Here is a 14,293-nt window from a genome sequence, read left to right on the forward strand (position 1 = left end):
GAGGCCACTGGTCTTGCAGAACTTATTATCTAAATGCAGAGGCCATGGAACTGTGAACAGTGCACTGCCCTGGGGCGGGGGCGGGGTGGGGGGCGGTTATGCTGGTGCCAGGACAGACCATCCATGTGGCCTGACACCTGGGGGCCTTCCTGCAGGGCCACGAAGTGGGCAGGGGGCATACCTGCAAGACAAAGACCCCAGCGGGATATATATAGACAGGCTCTCCGTGTGTTTCTTCACTCTGATTTGGAAATTATTCCAGGAGTCCACTGGTGTTAATAAACTGGGTCCCTCCCTTTCTCGAGGAAGCGTGCTTGTATTTCTTCGGTCTTCTGTAACAAGTGCACCTCTAAACATGTATTATTTTGATCAATACACAAAAAATTTTAATTCTTGTAAAGATGGTAGAGATGAAGGTTTTCAGAATCATTTCTCCCCAAACCAAACAAAATCACCTAACCTCAGCCACTTCACCTTTCAAAAGAGTGGCATCTCATCTCCTGGTTATGTGGCTTTTATTTAGAAAAACACCTCAAGAGGTTTGTTCTATTGTGAAAGCAGGGCCTGGGCTCATTCAAATGGGAAAAGATTTTAACAGAGATAACTCAATTATTCTATTTACTAATGAAGTTATAAAATTTTAAAGTTCACTGCTGGCTCCTTTAGAAGGGCTTGGAACACTGGGAGAGAGGAGCGTGAAGAGGGTATAAGAAAGACAGGAGAAGGCCCAGAAATCTTGAGGACTAAAAAGAATAGAGAAACTAGCCAATGAGAAATACCTAATAGCAGGAAAGGCTAAGGATCTATAAAAATAGTGATATCTCATGGAATTTGAGGTTGTTGGCTGGCCTTAGCTATTCTCTACTCCCACTATTACTCCCCAAAATGCAATTAAAATCATATAAACACAACAATCTTGGACAATGGAGCTTTGGATTTTAGAGGAACAGTAGTTATCAGAATGGAGAACTTATGGGTACAGGAAACTTAAGGAAATCTGTCGAATCATTACCTGATCACTAAGCTGAGCAGAGGCTTCAGGGGCACATACAATAAAGAATTGAGACTTTACACAATCAGTTCAGGAAGTAAAAAAAGATAACAGCAATTCTGGAATGGGAGGGGAATAGGATTTCTAGATTTGTCACATATTAAACAGTAAAGTATGGCCCATATTTAATGATAGAAGGGTCACCCGTTGGTGTGCCTCAGATGGCTGAGCATGGACCTATGAACCAGGAAGTCACGGTTCGATTCCCAGTCAGGGCACATGCCTGGGTTGTTAGCTCAATCCCCAGTGTGGGGTGTGCAGGAGGCTGCCGATCAGTGATTCTCTCTCATTGTTGATGTTTCTCTCTTCTTCCTCTCTGAAATCTATAAAAATGTAAATTTTAATTTTTTTTTTAAAAGCCCTGATTTTATACATTTTATGATGGAATTGAGTACAAACATATAGAGGGGCCCATAAAGGCTTCTCCCAAGATGACTCAAAAAAGACTCCAAGCACACTCTGGAATTAATGGTGCATCAGCAGAGGTAGCTAAGCAGAGGCAGGCTGCTGGGCCTTTTTTGTTTTTTCCAGTATAACTAGCCAAATACCTCGGAAGCTAAACTCTTTTCCTAGAGACCCAGTAAAAATCAATGCACTACTTCAGAAGAACTGGTCATGCAGCTTTATTTACTTCATACCTTCTGGGCATGGGTAGGATTTTCCTCTCAAATAAGACTATCACATGCTTAGCTAGCCCAGTACATGTTGCAGAGGATTCTATGAAGACTTTGCATATAAAATACAAAAATCTGTTACATATACATCCATTAACAACAGTTTGTACATTACAATGAGCGCCAAGGTCAAAGTAAGTCCCTGTACTTCACAAGCAGCATGGAGACATTGTGGCGGCGGCCGGCAGAAACTCCCGCCAGGGGCAGACAGTGTTCACACAGTGCAATTGCTTCTAGATCAACATGGGCACACCTTTTTTCTTCTCTTTTTCTTCTTAGTAAATACACAAGGAAAAGATGGCAGGGGAAAGCCATGGGGGTTGGTGGCAGTCCGCTTTATTGTGCAGGTAAACTGGATCACAGGCAGACACACCGGCAATTAGAAACTGGACACAAACATTAAAGAAACTGCTGCTCTTTGTCACCAAAAAGACAATGTTATACTACTTTCATTGTTTTGACCAACCGCCAAACTTCAGGTACCTCCTTTCCATCTATCGATAGATTTATGAAGATGTATCTAGTGTACTTATTCCAGGAATAAGGAATTTAGTCATTAGACTCTCAATCAGTCACTTGTATGACTAGTGGCACAATATTTCGGGGGGGGGGGGGTTGGGGGGGAGGTTAGATTATAAAAACCTGTTCCAGATAGCTTTGGAAAATGAAGGCAGAAGACAAACACACACGGGTCCTTCTTCCATTTGTTCACCAGTATCAACACTCCACAATCACACACTCTGTTCTTCACCCTTTTACATAAATATGTACACACACATACACACGAGCTGCACCGGGAGACCATGACTCAGCATTACTCCTTGTGCAGATGACTTGGCTGGTAAATTAGAAATGTGCTTAGAAAGCTAAAAGAAATTAATTCACTAGCACTAAGGTTCAAGTATCTTAGCACCTCTCTCAGCACCATGGGAAATTCCCAATATTAAATAACAAAATGTTTAAAAGCATAAAATTTGATGAGGCCTTAACATTTCATATGGGCCTAGAGCACAGTTCTTGCCCTTACACTCTTAGTTTCTGGTAACACCTGGCCTCCCCTGCATTCTTGCCTAGGAACACGTCCCAGGGACTGAACATGCAAGTCAGAGGGCACTTGGTGGAGGAGGAGTGCTGATCAGGAAAACACTGGGCGGCATAAGCTCTCTGAAAAACATCCAAAGTTGATTTTCCCTAAAGCAAAAGTCTTCTCAAGTGGAAGTCCACGAAAGGGTCCTTAAAACTCATGATGCTACTAAAGCTCACAATTATAGTCAGTGTCAGCCAAGAACATGTTTCAGAAATAAACACTTTTAAGTTTTCTTTGTAAACCCTTTTCCCAATCAGAAGCAACCCCAGAACACAGCATATACAGCCAAGGTTAGGTACTACCTATGCACTGTTTTTCAAACTGTGAATAGCAACCCATTTATGTGTCAGGAAATAAATTTAGTGAGCATTTAAAACAGTAGAAGTGGAGGAGGGATCAAAGTATATCACACATAGTAAGAGTCTGAATTATTTCACAAAATATTTCAGTTAACGATTTTATATTCTCTCTCTCTCACACACACACACACACACACACACACACACACACACACAGTTCTGGGTCAAATGTAAAAAGTTATTTTTATTCTTGGTCACAGTCAATAAAGTTTGAAATACATTGCTCAATAGGAACCACAAAAAAAATAAACCTGAAATTTTAACCCTGGTGTTAATGTCAGTAAAGGGCAATACTGAGTATAAGCCAATTTTGTGCTTGGAATCCAAGGTGAGCTAGTGTTCTCAGTTTACCTTAAACACCTTCGTCACACTTGTTTTTCCCCTTACCCTACATCCTTAGGCAGGGGCATGAGCAGCAGAAGGAAAGGGAGAAACTCTAGCTGTAATTATTTGCTTTGAACAGTACCAAGTTATTCCCAGGTGGCAAATTAAAATGCTTGCCTTTCTATCCTAAAGTCATACTCATAGCATAAAAGTGAGTATAAAATTTTACAGTGCTTTTATGGTTTTGAGATTATAAATGGTCTAAGTCAACAGTCATGATATCATTATTGGTTTGGGTTTTGCAAATTACGCAACCATAGACGGACAGAATGATCAGTCTTGCCCTAACCTACCTGCACCTGCCCATGAAAGGAGGACAATCAGCCCTGGCCAGTGTGGCCCGGTAGGAGCATCGTCCTGTACACTGAAAGGTCCTGGGTTCAATCCCCAGTCAGGCCGCATACTGAGGTTTGGGGTTCAATACTCAGTCGGGGTGTGTACAGGAGGCAACCAATCGATGTTTCTCTCTCTCTCTCTTCCTTCCTCTCTTTAAAAAAATCAATAAAAAACATGTCCTCAGGTAAGGATTCTTTTTTTTTTTAAAGGACAATCAGAAATCACATGGGGACCAAATTCTCCCTCTCAGCCCATAATGAAAGATGCTAAACAATTACTTTCTAAAAACCAATAATCTAACAAATGACAACATTCAGCTTATGAATGTCAAGAACCCAGTGATGTCAGTTTAGTTCTTGTTTCTCTGTTAGGTCAGGGTTAGCACTGATTGGCAGAAGGTTGTAAAGGAAAATTTCCCGCCGAAACCGGTTTGGCTCAGTGGATAGAGCGTCGGCCTGCGGACTGAAGGGTCCCAGGTTCGATTCCGGTCAAGGGCATGTACCTGGGTTGCGGGCACATCCCTAGTAGGAGATGTGCAGGAGGCGGCTGATCGATGTTTCTCTCCCATCGATGTTTCTAACTATCTCTCTCCCTTCCTCTCTGTAAAATATCAATAAAATATATTTTTTTTTTTAAAAAAAAAGAAAATTTCCCGGGCAGGTCACCCAACACCGGGGTCCTGGCCTTAGCACAGGCCGCAGAAAGGAAGCCGTGAGCACAGAGCCTATGTCTCTGGGTGTGAAGCAAGGGGGTTCACCTATGTGATGACAGAGCCCCTTCCTGAAGTAACTTCACTCAATGTACATGCGGTTCTAGGACTGTTATCCAGGTTCTCTACAACGCTGTTTATCCCTTTAGTAACAGCTTTAATCTTCTAATAACTATTTCCATCAGTTTTACCAACAACCACCCCTCAAACATCCATGTTTCATTAAGCTCACTCAGCCCAGATACTTTTAAACATCAAATAAAATAAAGCTAATAAGGAACAAAATTTAAGGCATTTTTTTTGTTTTTATTTCAGCCAAGGAATGATGCATGCTACAGTTTAATCTTTACTTTTCCCACTTGGTTTTTCAAAGAATACCACCAATTCATCACAATGAACATGGCACTTGTTTGTTTCTTCCACTTCTAAATTATTCCAAATTTTCAAGTGTTTTCTTCAGCAATGATGCTTTCTCCTTTAGCTCAGGTCGGTTATCTGTCTCCATAGTTGCTAAAGATTCAATCAGGAGCGTTCTGCACTCAGATGTCAAACTTTCCCACTGTTTAGACTCTGAATGGAAAGAGAAAGAAGAAAAAAAAGATTCCTCATAGAACAAGCAAGCATAAAAAACCAAACTAGTCGTTCTGCTTTTCCTCCATATATCATATCCCCAAAATAAATGCAAAGCAACCACTTGATAACAACTTGGGATATAATGATCACGGGTTCAATAGTTGTCTCAAACCCTAATTATTGACAATAACCTGAGACAATATCAGGGAGTCCCATCCTTTGCCCCCAGTATTAGTGGGATGAAAAGCATCTAGGGATGCTGAAACAAAGTGATAAGTAGGAAGTATCAAGGCAAAGTACAAAGTGACCAAAAGGCCATCATCAACAACACAAAAAGCCTCTTTATAAGATACTAGGGGCCCGGTGCACGAAATTCGTGCACTGGGTGTGTGTGTGTGTGGGGGGGGGTGTCCCTCAGCCCAGCCTGCCCCCTCTCACATACTGGGAGCCCTCAGGCGTTGACCCCCATCACCCTCCAATCACAGGATCGGCCCCTTGCCCGGGCCTGATGCCTCTGACAGAGGTGTCAGGCCTAGGCAGGGGACCCTCATTTCCCCCCATCACTGGTTCTGCCCCCAGCCCAGGCCTGATGCCTCTGGCCCAGGCATCAGGCCTGGGCAGGGGACCCCCAGACCCCTCCGATTGCTGGCTCTGCCCTTTGCCCAGGCCTGATGCCTCGGCCAGAGGCGTAGACCCCCATCACCCTCCGATCGCTTGATCGGCCCCTTGCCCAGGCCTGACGCCTCTGCCAGAGGTGTCAGGCTTGGACAGGGGACCCCCATCTCCCCCCGATCACTGGCTCTGACCCCCGCCCAGGCCTGAGGCCTCTGGCCCAGGAATCATGCCTGGGCAGGGGACCCCCATCTCCCTCTGATCGCTTGCTCCACCCCCCGCCCAAGCCTGACGCCTCTGACCCAGGCTTCAGGCCTGGGCAAGGGGACCATCATATCCCTCCAATCCCCGGCTCCGCCCCCCACCCAGGCCTGATGCCTTGGCCAGAGGAGTTGACCCTTATCACCCTCCGATCACCAATCACCGGATCGGCCCCTTGACCAGGCCTGAGGCCTCCGGCAAGAGGTGTCAGGCCTGGGCAGGGGACTCCCAGCTCCCCGCGATCTCCCACTCTGCCCCTGCCCAGGCCTAACGCCTCTGGCCGAGGTGTTAGGCCTGGGCAGGGGACCCCCAGCTCCCCGCGGTTGCAGGCTCCGCCCCTGCCCAGGCCTAACGCCTCTGGCCGAGGCGTCCGGCCCGGGCAGCGGGGACCCACAGCGGCAGCAGCGCCGCAATCTCCCGCTCTGCCCCTGCCCAGGCCTAACACCTCTGGCCGAAGCATTAGGCCTGGGCAGGGGACCCCCAGCTCCCCGCAGTTGCAGGCTCTGCCCCTGCCCAGGCCTAACGCCTCTGGCCTAGGCGTCCGGCCCGGGCAGCGGGGACCCGCAGTGGCAGCAGGGTGCGCCGCAATCGCGCGGGCTACGCCCCTGCAGGACGCCTCTGACTGAGGCGTCCGGCTCGGGCAGTGGGGACCCGCAGCTGCAGCGGCCCCATGATCGTGGGCTCCGCTTTAGGCCCAGGCAAGGGACCCCTAGCTCCTGGCACTGCCAGCTTCGACCGTGCCCAGCTCCCATCGCTGGCTCCACCCCTACTTCCTGCTATCATTGGCCAGGGCAGCAAAGGCGCCTGATTCTCTGATCATGGCTGGGGGGCAGGGCAAAGGCGGCCCCAGGGCCGCCTTTGCCCTGCCCCCCGGCTCTTAGCTCCCCCCTGGGTTTCTGATCACTGTCAGTGGCAGGGGTCTTCTTCCTGCTTTCCCTTTCGCCGCCCTGCATTGTGCCTACATATGCAAATTAGCCGCCATCTTTGTTGGCAGTTAACTGCCATCTTAGTTGGCAGTTAATTTGCATATAGCCCTGATTAGCCAATGAAAAGGGTAGCGCTGTACGCCAATTACCATTTTTCTCTTTTATTAGTGTAGATTAGAGCCCCAGTACACGAAATTCGTGCAAGGGGGGGGAGGGGGTCCCTCAGTCAGCCTGCACCCTCTCAAATCCAGGACCCCTCGGGGTATGTCCGACTGCTGGTGTAGGCTCAATCTGGGACTGCTGGCTCCTAACTGCTCACCTGCCTGCCTGCCTGATCGCCCCTAAGCACCTCTGCCTGCCAGCCTGATGCCCCTAACTGCTCCCCTGCCGGCTGATCGCCCCCTAACTGCCCTCCCCTGCCAGCCTGATCGCCCCTAACTGCCTTCCCCTGCTGGCCTGATCGCCCCTAACTGCCTTCCCCTGCTGGCCTGATCGCCCCTCAGCCCCCGCCACTGTGGCTTTGTCTGGAAGGATGTCCGGTCTAATTAGCATATTACCCTTTTATTAGTATAGATGTTTGTTCAGTTAAAAAAATATTGAACAAATTTCAAAATTGCACAGTCAGTTTCAACAGATGATAATTTATTATTCCTTTCTTTAAGGGGAGCATCAGAGAAACTCAAAGTAAAGATCCTAAGTCTTATTTGTGAGGTTCTGCCACTTTCTAGTGATGTGGTTTTGGCATGTTACCTCACCATTTAGCCTCATTTTACTCACCTAGAATACATTCATGCATATTTGGCAAACAGTGCAAATTCAGTGATCTGATAAGGGGCCTTGCTCTTGCATTTCAACAAAGAAAAAAAGGATTACAAGGTGTGTAGTGTTACTAAGTCTAAAAAGCCTGTTTTATGGAGACCTACGAGAGGTCCTTTAAATGTTAAGCAAAAATAAATAAGCAAAAATTTCAAATATACAGGATCTGGAGAAAACTGCTTCTTCTTCCCTATTCCCTGGGGTTAAAATAATGGGAAAAAAAAGAAGAGAAAAGGAAAAAAGGGGCCTCCTTTTAAAATTAGTAACAGATACACCACTGGAGAAAATGTTTTCTTTTACCACAGCCACTAGAAGAAATCTTCTTTATAAGAAGGTTAAAAAAAGAAAAACAGGAAAAAATAGGATTAAGAAAATGCTATCACATTAGATGACTCGGGTGGATAATTGTTAAAATGCTTTCCCAATTCCACTTTTCAGTGTGTCATTCTGTTTATTTACATGTGGACAGTGAGCTATACTATGCACTGTCAACCACATGCCATAATAAACAAGATTAAGTCAGGATTCACACTGGAAACAAAAACTGTTATTCTAAGATAACTACAACTTCATAAAATTTAAACACTTTAATAAAATTTAAGGGTTTTATCTTTGTCTGTCCCACTTGGATGTCCATAAATTTGTAATTTAGAGCATATGCTTATTAAAAACAGAAAATAATTTCTAAAACATATGCCATAAAATATCCTGGCTTTCCGGTTTTTCAATCAGAACTATCAGGAACTCACCTTCAAGCCTTTTAAGCAGTAATTCTATCACAGATAAAGCTTCTGTTCTCACAGACGAGTACGTCTTATTTTCTAAGGAAAAAAAAATCACATAATGCACATTACTTGTTTTATATGCCTTCGAAACAAAAGCTCCAAGATTAAGTTAATGTTACTGAAAGATGTTAAGAAATGACAAATTCAGGGAAAGACACACCTTTTCTGAAGTAAGCTTCCCTTTCCGGGTTATCTATCATTAAATACTTGAAATGTGCTATGTGCCCACATTCCTTGCTTAAAAAAAAAATGTCAGCCAAATATATCAATCACCACACTAAATGGCAATATTTAAAGGACCCAATTTAGCAGTGGGAATTCAAAAGACACTACTTAAGCACATATGCATCTCCTCATAATACCTAAGAAGGGTCTTTAGGTTTGCATGACCTCAAATTAACAAAGAACATTACACAACCCAGGGTGAGGGCAAAATCAGAGACACCTGCCTGGGACCCTGTAGAGACCAGTTTCTTAACTGCCAGTTCTTTATCCGAAAGCACGCTATACAGCTAAAACATACTTCCTTAGTGTCTACTCTAGATCAGCTGTTGCCAACCTTTCAGACCTCATGGACCACCAGTTGGCGACCACTGCTCTCGATCAGCATCTAGTTCACAGTGAAATTGTCTACCGAAAAAATTAACCCAACCAAACTCACAGCAAGGAAAGCACAAGATGAGTTTATAACATCCTGTTCGTTACAAAGTACAAGAGGGCCTATAAGAATGACGGTGACCTGTCAACAGGACACAGGAGTCAGCTTGAAGGAGCCTCCACTGGCCAAATCTGCGACCATATGAGCAACAAATTAAGAAAAATAATTAATTATAAACCAACTGGGGGAAAAGGAATCCATGAATCAGTATCGATAATAGAGATAGGGAGAGGGTGGGGTCTTGCTTATGAGGATGCCAACTGTCAATAGGTAAATGTGAGGGAGGCTGGAGTTAGAAAGCCGTCTCAGTGAGAACGGGTTCAGGAAGAAACCTTGAGGCGTGCTAGGTCTAGGCCTTCTGGAGAGGAGCAGCATGCCTGCATGGCCTGAAGTGTCCTCCCCACACTGCTTCCTCAAACAGTTGTGAAGAAGAGCAGGTTGTCTAAATGGTCTTAAAGTATTTCCCACAGGCTGCTTATTAGACACGAGGGGGGTGAGGTGGAATATTAACTAGAAGGTAGAGAAAACTGAATATACCTTGACCATGTAATCAAAATTAACATCGCCAGTGAGGGCAGATGGACACTGTGTGCCTCTTGATGTGAGGCACGTCACTTACGGAGGGAGTATCCCAACTGGGAAGTCATGACCTGCATCTAATCAGGAGGAAACATGAGACAAACACCATGAGAAACCTTCCAGTTAAAAAAGATAGGGGGAGACTTTTCTTCAAAATTGTCAATGTCATATAGGCCAGAGAAAGGCTGAGAAAGTGTTCCAAATTAAAGAAGAATAAAAAGATATAACAACTAAATTCAATAAATGATCCTGGACTGAAATTCCTTAATGGAGGGGAGGGGGGAAATTCTATAAAAAACATTCTGAGTCAACGGAAAACCTAGAACATGAACAATAAAGAATTTGATTTTTAAAACTGCATCATTATACTGCCTAAAGTTGGTAATTGTACTGAGGTGATGTAAGAGAACAGGCACTGAAAAATTTAGAGGTAAGAGGGGTGTGACATAAACAATATACTTTCAAATGGTTCAAGAAAAATATGTACATAGAAGTAATGATTAAGTAAATGGGGCAAAATGTTAACAGGCAACTTTGGTTAAAAGATATATAGGTATTATATGAACTATTTTTATTTAATATCTTGACTGGGCCCCTCAGCATGGGACAGGAGGGAAACCGAGGCACAGGCTGATGGAAAAGTCACCCCTCTTCATGGCAGCCCAACCTTCCCACCCCAGGGGCAGTGTCATCCATGTCTGAGAGCTAAGCCTGGCAAGTCATTGAGCTCAGGTTTCTGTTTGTTTTTGCTAGCTTTTTAAAATTAAATTTATTGGGGTGACTTTGGTTAACAAAATTATATAGGCTTTCAAGTATACAATTCTATAATACATCATCTCTATATTGTATTGTATTTACCGCCCAAAGTAAAATCTCCTTCAGTCACCATATATTGGACTCCCTTTACCCTCTACTATCTCTCCCCCACATTCCTTTCCCTCTGGTAACCACCATCCTGTTGTCTGTATCTATAAGGGTTTTTTCGCGTGGTTATTTTTTCTTGCATTGATTTAGAGGGGGTGGGGGAACATCAATTTGTTGTTTCACATATATATTCATTGGCTGATTCTTGCATGTGCCCTGATTAGGGATCAAACCCACAACCTTGGCATATGGAAACGATGCTCTAACGAAATGACCCACCTGGCCGGAGCTATGAGTTTTTACTTGTCTTGTTTGTTCATTTGGTGCTTTCAGTTTTATATCATAGAACTCAACAACAACAAAACAAACAATCCAAAGACACTTCTCCCAAGAAGACATACAAATGGCCTACCGATATATGGAAATATGCTTAGCTTCATTAATTACATGTCACACCTGTTAGAATGGCTGTTATCAACAAGACAAGTAAAATAAGTGTTGGAAAGGTTGTGGAGAAAAAGAAACCCTCATTCACTGCTGATGGGAATGTAAACTGGTACAGCTACTATGGAGATTCCTCAAAAAAATAAGAATAGAGTTACCATATGACCTAGCAACCCCTCTTCTGGGTATGTACTTGAAAAATTTGAGAACATTTATTCGCAAAGACATGTGTATCCTTATGTTCACTGCAACATTATTCATAGTGGTGAACACATGGAAATAATTGAAATATCCCTCGACAGATGACTCGATAAAGATGTAGTACATATTATAATGGAATACTACTCAGCCATAAAAAAAGATGAAATACTGCCATTGAGACAACATGGATGAATCTTGAGAATGCCTAGCAAAATAAGTCCTACAGCAAAAGTCGAGAACCATATGATTTCATATGTGGGATATATGTACTATTATTGCAACTTTTCTGTAAGTTTAAAATTATTTCCAAGTAGAAGTTTTTTTAAAAATACTTATCACAAAGGTTTTTCTAATCTAGGAGTGAAAGTCCTAAATTATAGTTCCAGGTTAATATATTTCAGTCTGGGCATACAGAGTATATTAAATAGGATAGTTTAATACTTCCATAAACTTAGTTCCTAGCACAAGCTGGAAAATATTTGAAGCTCAGCTCCCTGACCTTTAAAATCAGGACCCCTTATCAATGTCAGTTTATCACACTCACCTAAAGAATATGTGATTGATTTACAAGTTTCAAGGAGAATTTCAGTCAAAGCCTCAGGATCTGCATGTTCTTCTTCCAAAAGCATTAATCTATAAAAATCAGAAAACAAGATACAGATGCCAGTTTTAAGAAATATTCCAAAACCTTTCTGGCACAAATAATTTCTATCTGCATTATCACTTTATGATGTCATTTAGTTTTAAAACTTAAAAGAATTTCATTGATTACATATAAAATGCTAAGGGGAAAAGGACGAAATAAATAAACTATGAAGCAAATTACCCCTGAAAAAAGGCATTCATTGACTGTAGGACTCCTAGCTGCACTTTCCATGTGCTGAGTTTTAGCCGGTCACACATCAATTTGCATAGCTCCTGCCGATAACAACCTGGGAAGAAAGACAGAATGGGACAGAGCAGTACAGGGAGTGTGAAGGAGCAAAAAACAAAGCAAGTGAGGGACAGAGACAAAAATGGAGAGGGACAGAGGGGCAGAGATGGGTGGGAGATAGGGAGACAGAAAAAAAGAGGGAAAAGGAAGAAAAAATAAAACAACAAATGCCTTAAGTTAAAGCCATGAAATTTCAAAAAAACCAAACAGAACTTCAGGCTGACTTTGTGTCCAATTCCCAAACAAACTATCCTGATCAGAACTTCCCCCATGAAGGTCCTGTATGTCTGTTTATAAATGTTCATTTTCAAAGCAGTATCCTTCTCCAAGGAACTGACACTGAATCTTAACCACACTCCATTTCCCTGTAGAACATCCTGAATGATAAGAAAGCAGAACTCTGCAGGCGGGAGCTCCTGTGGGCTTACCAACAGACAGCAGCTCTATCCCAAACCAGTCATGCCAACTGCACTTGGCAATTACAATTATATAATTATTAGAAGCCCGGTGCACAAAAATTTGTGCACTTGGGGGGGTGGGGGTGAATCCCCTCAGCGCGGCCTAAGCCCTCTCTGAGTCTGGGACCCCTCAGGGGATGACCACCTGCTGGCTTAGGCCCGCTCCCCAGGGGGATTGGGCCTAAGATGGCAGTCAGACATCCCTCTGGCAGCCCGGCAGCCCTCGGGGGATGTCCACTTGCCAGCAGGGAGCAGACCTAAACTGCAGTCGGACATCCTTAGTGCTGCTGAGGAGGCAGGAGAGGCTCCCACCACCACCTCTGTACTGGCGGCCATCAGTCTGGCTTGTGGCTGAGCAGAGCTCCTTCCATGTGAGAGCACCCTGACCACCAGAAGGCAGCTCCTGCATTGAGCGTCTGCCCCCTGGTGGTCAGTGTGTGTCATAGTGACCAGTCATTCCCAGTCCTTCTGCTGTTAGGGTCAGTTTGCATATTACCCTTTTACTATATAGGATAGAGGTCTGGTGCATGGGTGGGGGCCGGCTGGTTTGCCCTGTAGGGTGTCCTGGATCAGGGTGGGGGTCCTGCTTGGGTGCCTGGCCAGCCTGGATGAGGGGCTGATGGCTGTTTGCAGCTGGTCACACCCCCTTCAGGGTGGGGGTCCCCACTGGGGTGCCTGGCCAGTCTGGGTGAGGGGCTGAGGGCCGTTTTCAGGCTGGCAGGTGACTGAAACTCCCAACCTCTCCTTTTTTTCTTTTCTTTTTTTTATTCTGGGATTTATTTACCTTCTATGGCTGTCACTGGAACTGAGAGCCGGCTTTAGCTCTGAAGCTTGGCTCCAGCTCTGAGACCTTGGCTGCTGAAAGCAGGTATCTGGGTTTGTTTGGCTTCTATAATTGAAACACTGTTGCAGCTCCAGCTCTGAGGCCCGGCTGGCTGAAAGCAGGTTTCTGGGGTTTGTTAGCTTCTATAATTGCAACATTGTTTCTTAGAGTGCAGCTCAGAAGCCTGTAGCGGCAGGTGGGGAACCTTGGCTTCCTCCATCGCCGGGGCAACCAAGCCTCCTGTTCCCTTCAGCTGCCTGGCTGCCGGCCGCCATCTTGGTTGGCAGTTAATTTGCATATTGCCCTGATTAGCCAATGGGAAGCATGTCGGAGGTACGGTTAATTACCATGTTTGTCTATTATTATATAGGATAGTACACTAACTGATGAAATAGGTGTATAAAACGCAATAAAGTCATTATTTTTAGTTTGATTCACATATGTAAAGATAGATAACAGTAAAAATCTACAAGAATTCTGCACTGGAATTGCTGCATAAGAGATTTTAGCCTCTTTTTCTACAATAAAGAAACAGAACTCAGAAATTGTAGATGATACCTTGTGAGTAAGATGTACAAGAAGTCAATGTGTAACAGTTCAATTATCAAAGGCTTGGCCTTCTCCTCAATAACTGGCAAATGAATATACATTTCTATGCCTTACACTTAAATAAACTGCTTTGGGTAGGTATCATCTTCTATATATATAAAAGGCCAAGAGACCAACCATCCGTCTGTCTGACCGATGTGCACCGGCCAT

The 14,293-nt window shown here is 44.3% G+C and overlaps 1 protein-coding gene across 9 annotated transcripts in view; it reads right to left on the bottom strand.

The window, feature by feature from the left end:
- Positions 1 to 4,885: 4,885 nt before the first annotated feature.
- Positions 4,886 to 14,293, bottom strand: part of ECPAS (Ecm29 proteasome adaptor and scaffold) — a 96,702-nt gene continuing 87,294 nt past the window's right edge. For 7 of the 9 annotated variants that reach the window (XM_059657632.1, XM_059657631.1, XM_059657634.1 and 4 more), the window contains 4 exons: positions 12,146 to 12,251; positions 11,864 to 11,952; positions 8,538 to 8,609; positions 4,886 to 5,170 (listed from right to left, as the gene is read on the bottom strand). In XM_059657632.1, coding sequence (XP_059513615.1) covers positions 5,031 to 5,170; positions 8,538 to 8,609; positions 11,864 to 11,952; positions 12,146 to 12,251 — 407 coding nt within the window. In that variant the 3' untranslated portion in view covers positions 4,886 to 5,030. Of the gene's footprint in view, positions 5,171 to 8,537; positions 8,610 to 9,768; positions 9,888 to 11,863; positions 11,953 to 12,145; positions 12,252 to 14,293 lie in introns of those variants that run through there. The other 2 variants (XM_059657633.1, XM_059657635.1) reach the window with 2 other exon arrangements.

Source organism: Myotis daubentonii, chromosome 11, assembly GCF_963259705.1.
Source record: "Myotis daubentonii chromosome 11, mMyoDau2.1, whole genome shotgun sequence".
NCBI classification, from domain to species: Eukaryota; Metazoa; Chordata; class Mammalia; order Chiroptera; family Vespertilionidae; genus Myotis; species Myotis daubentonii.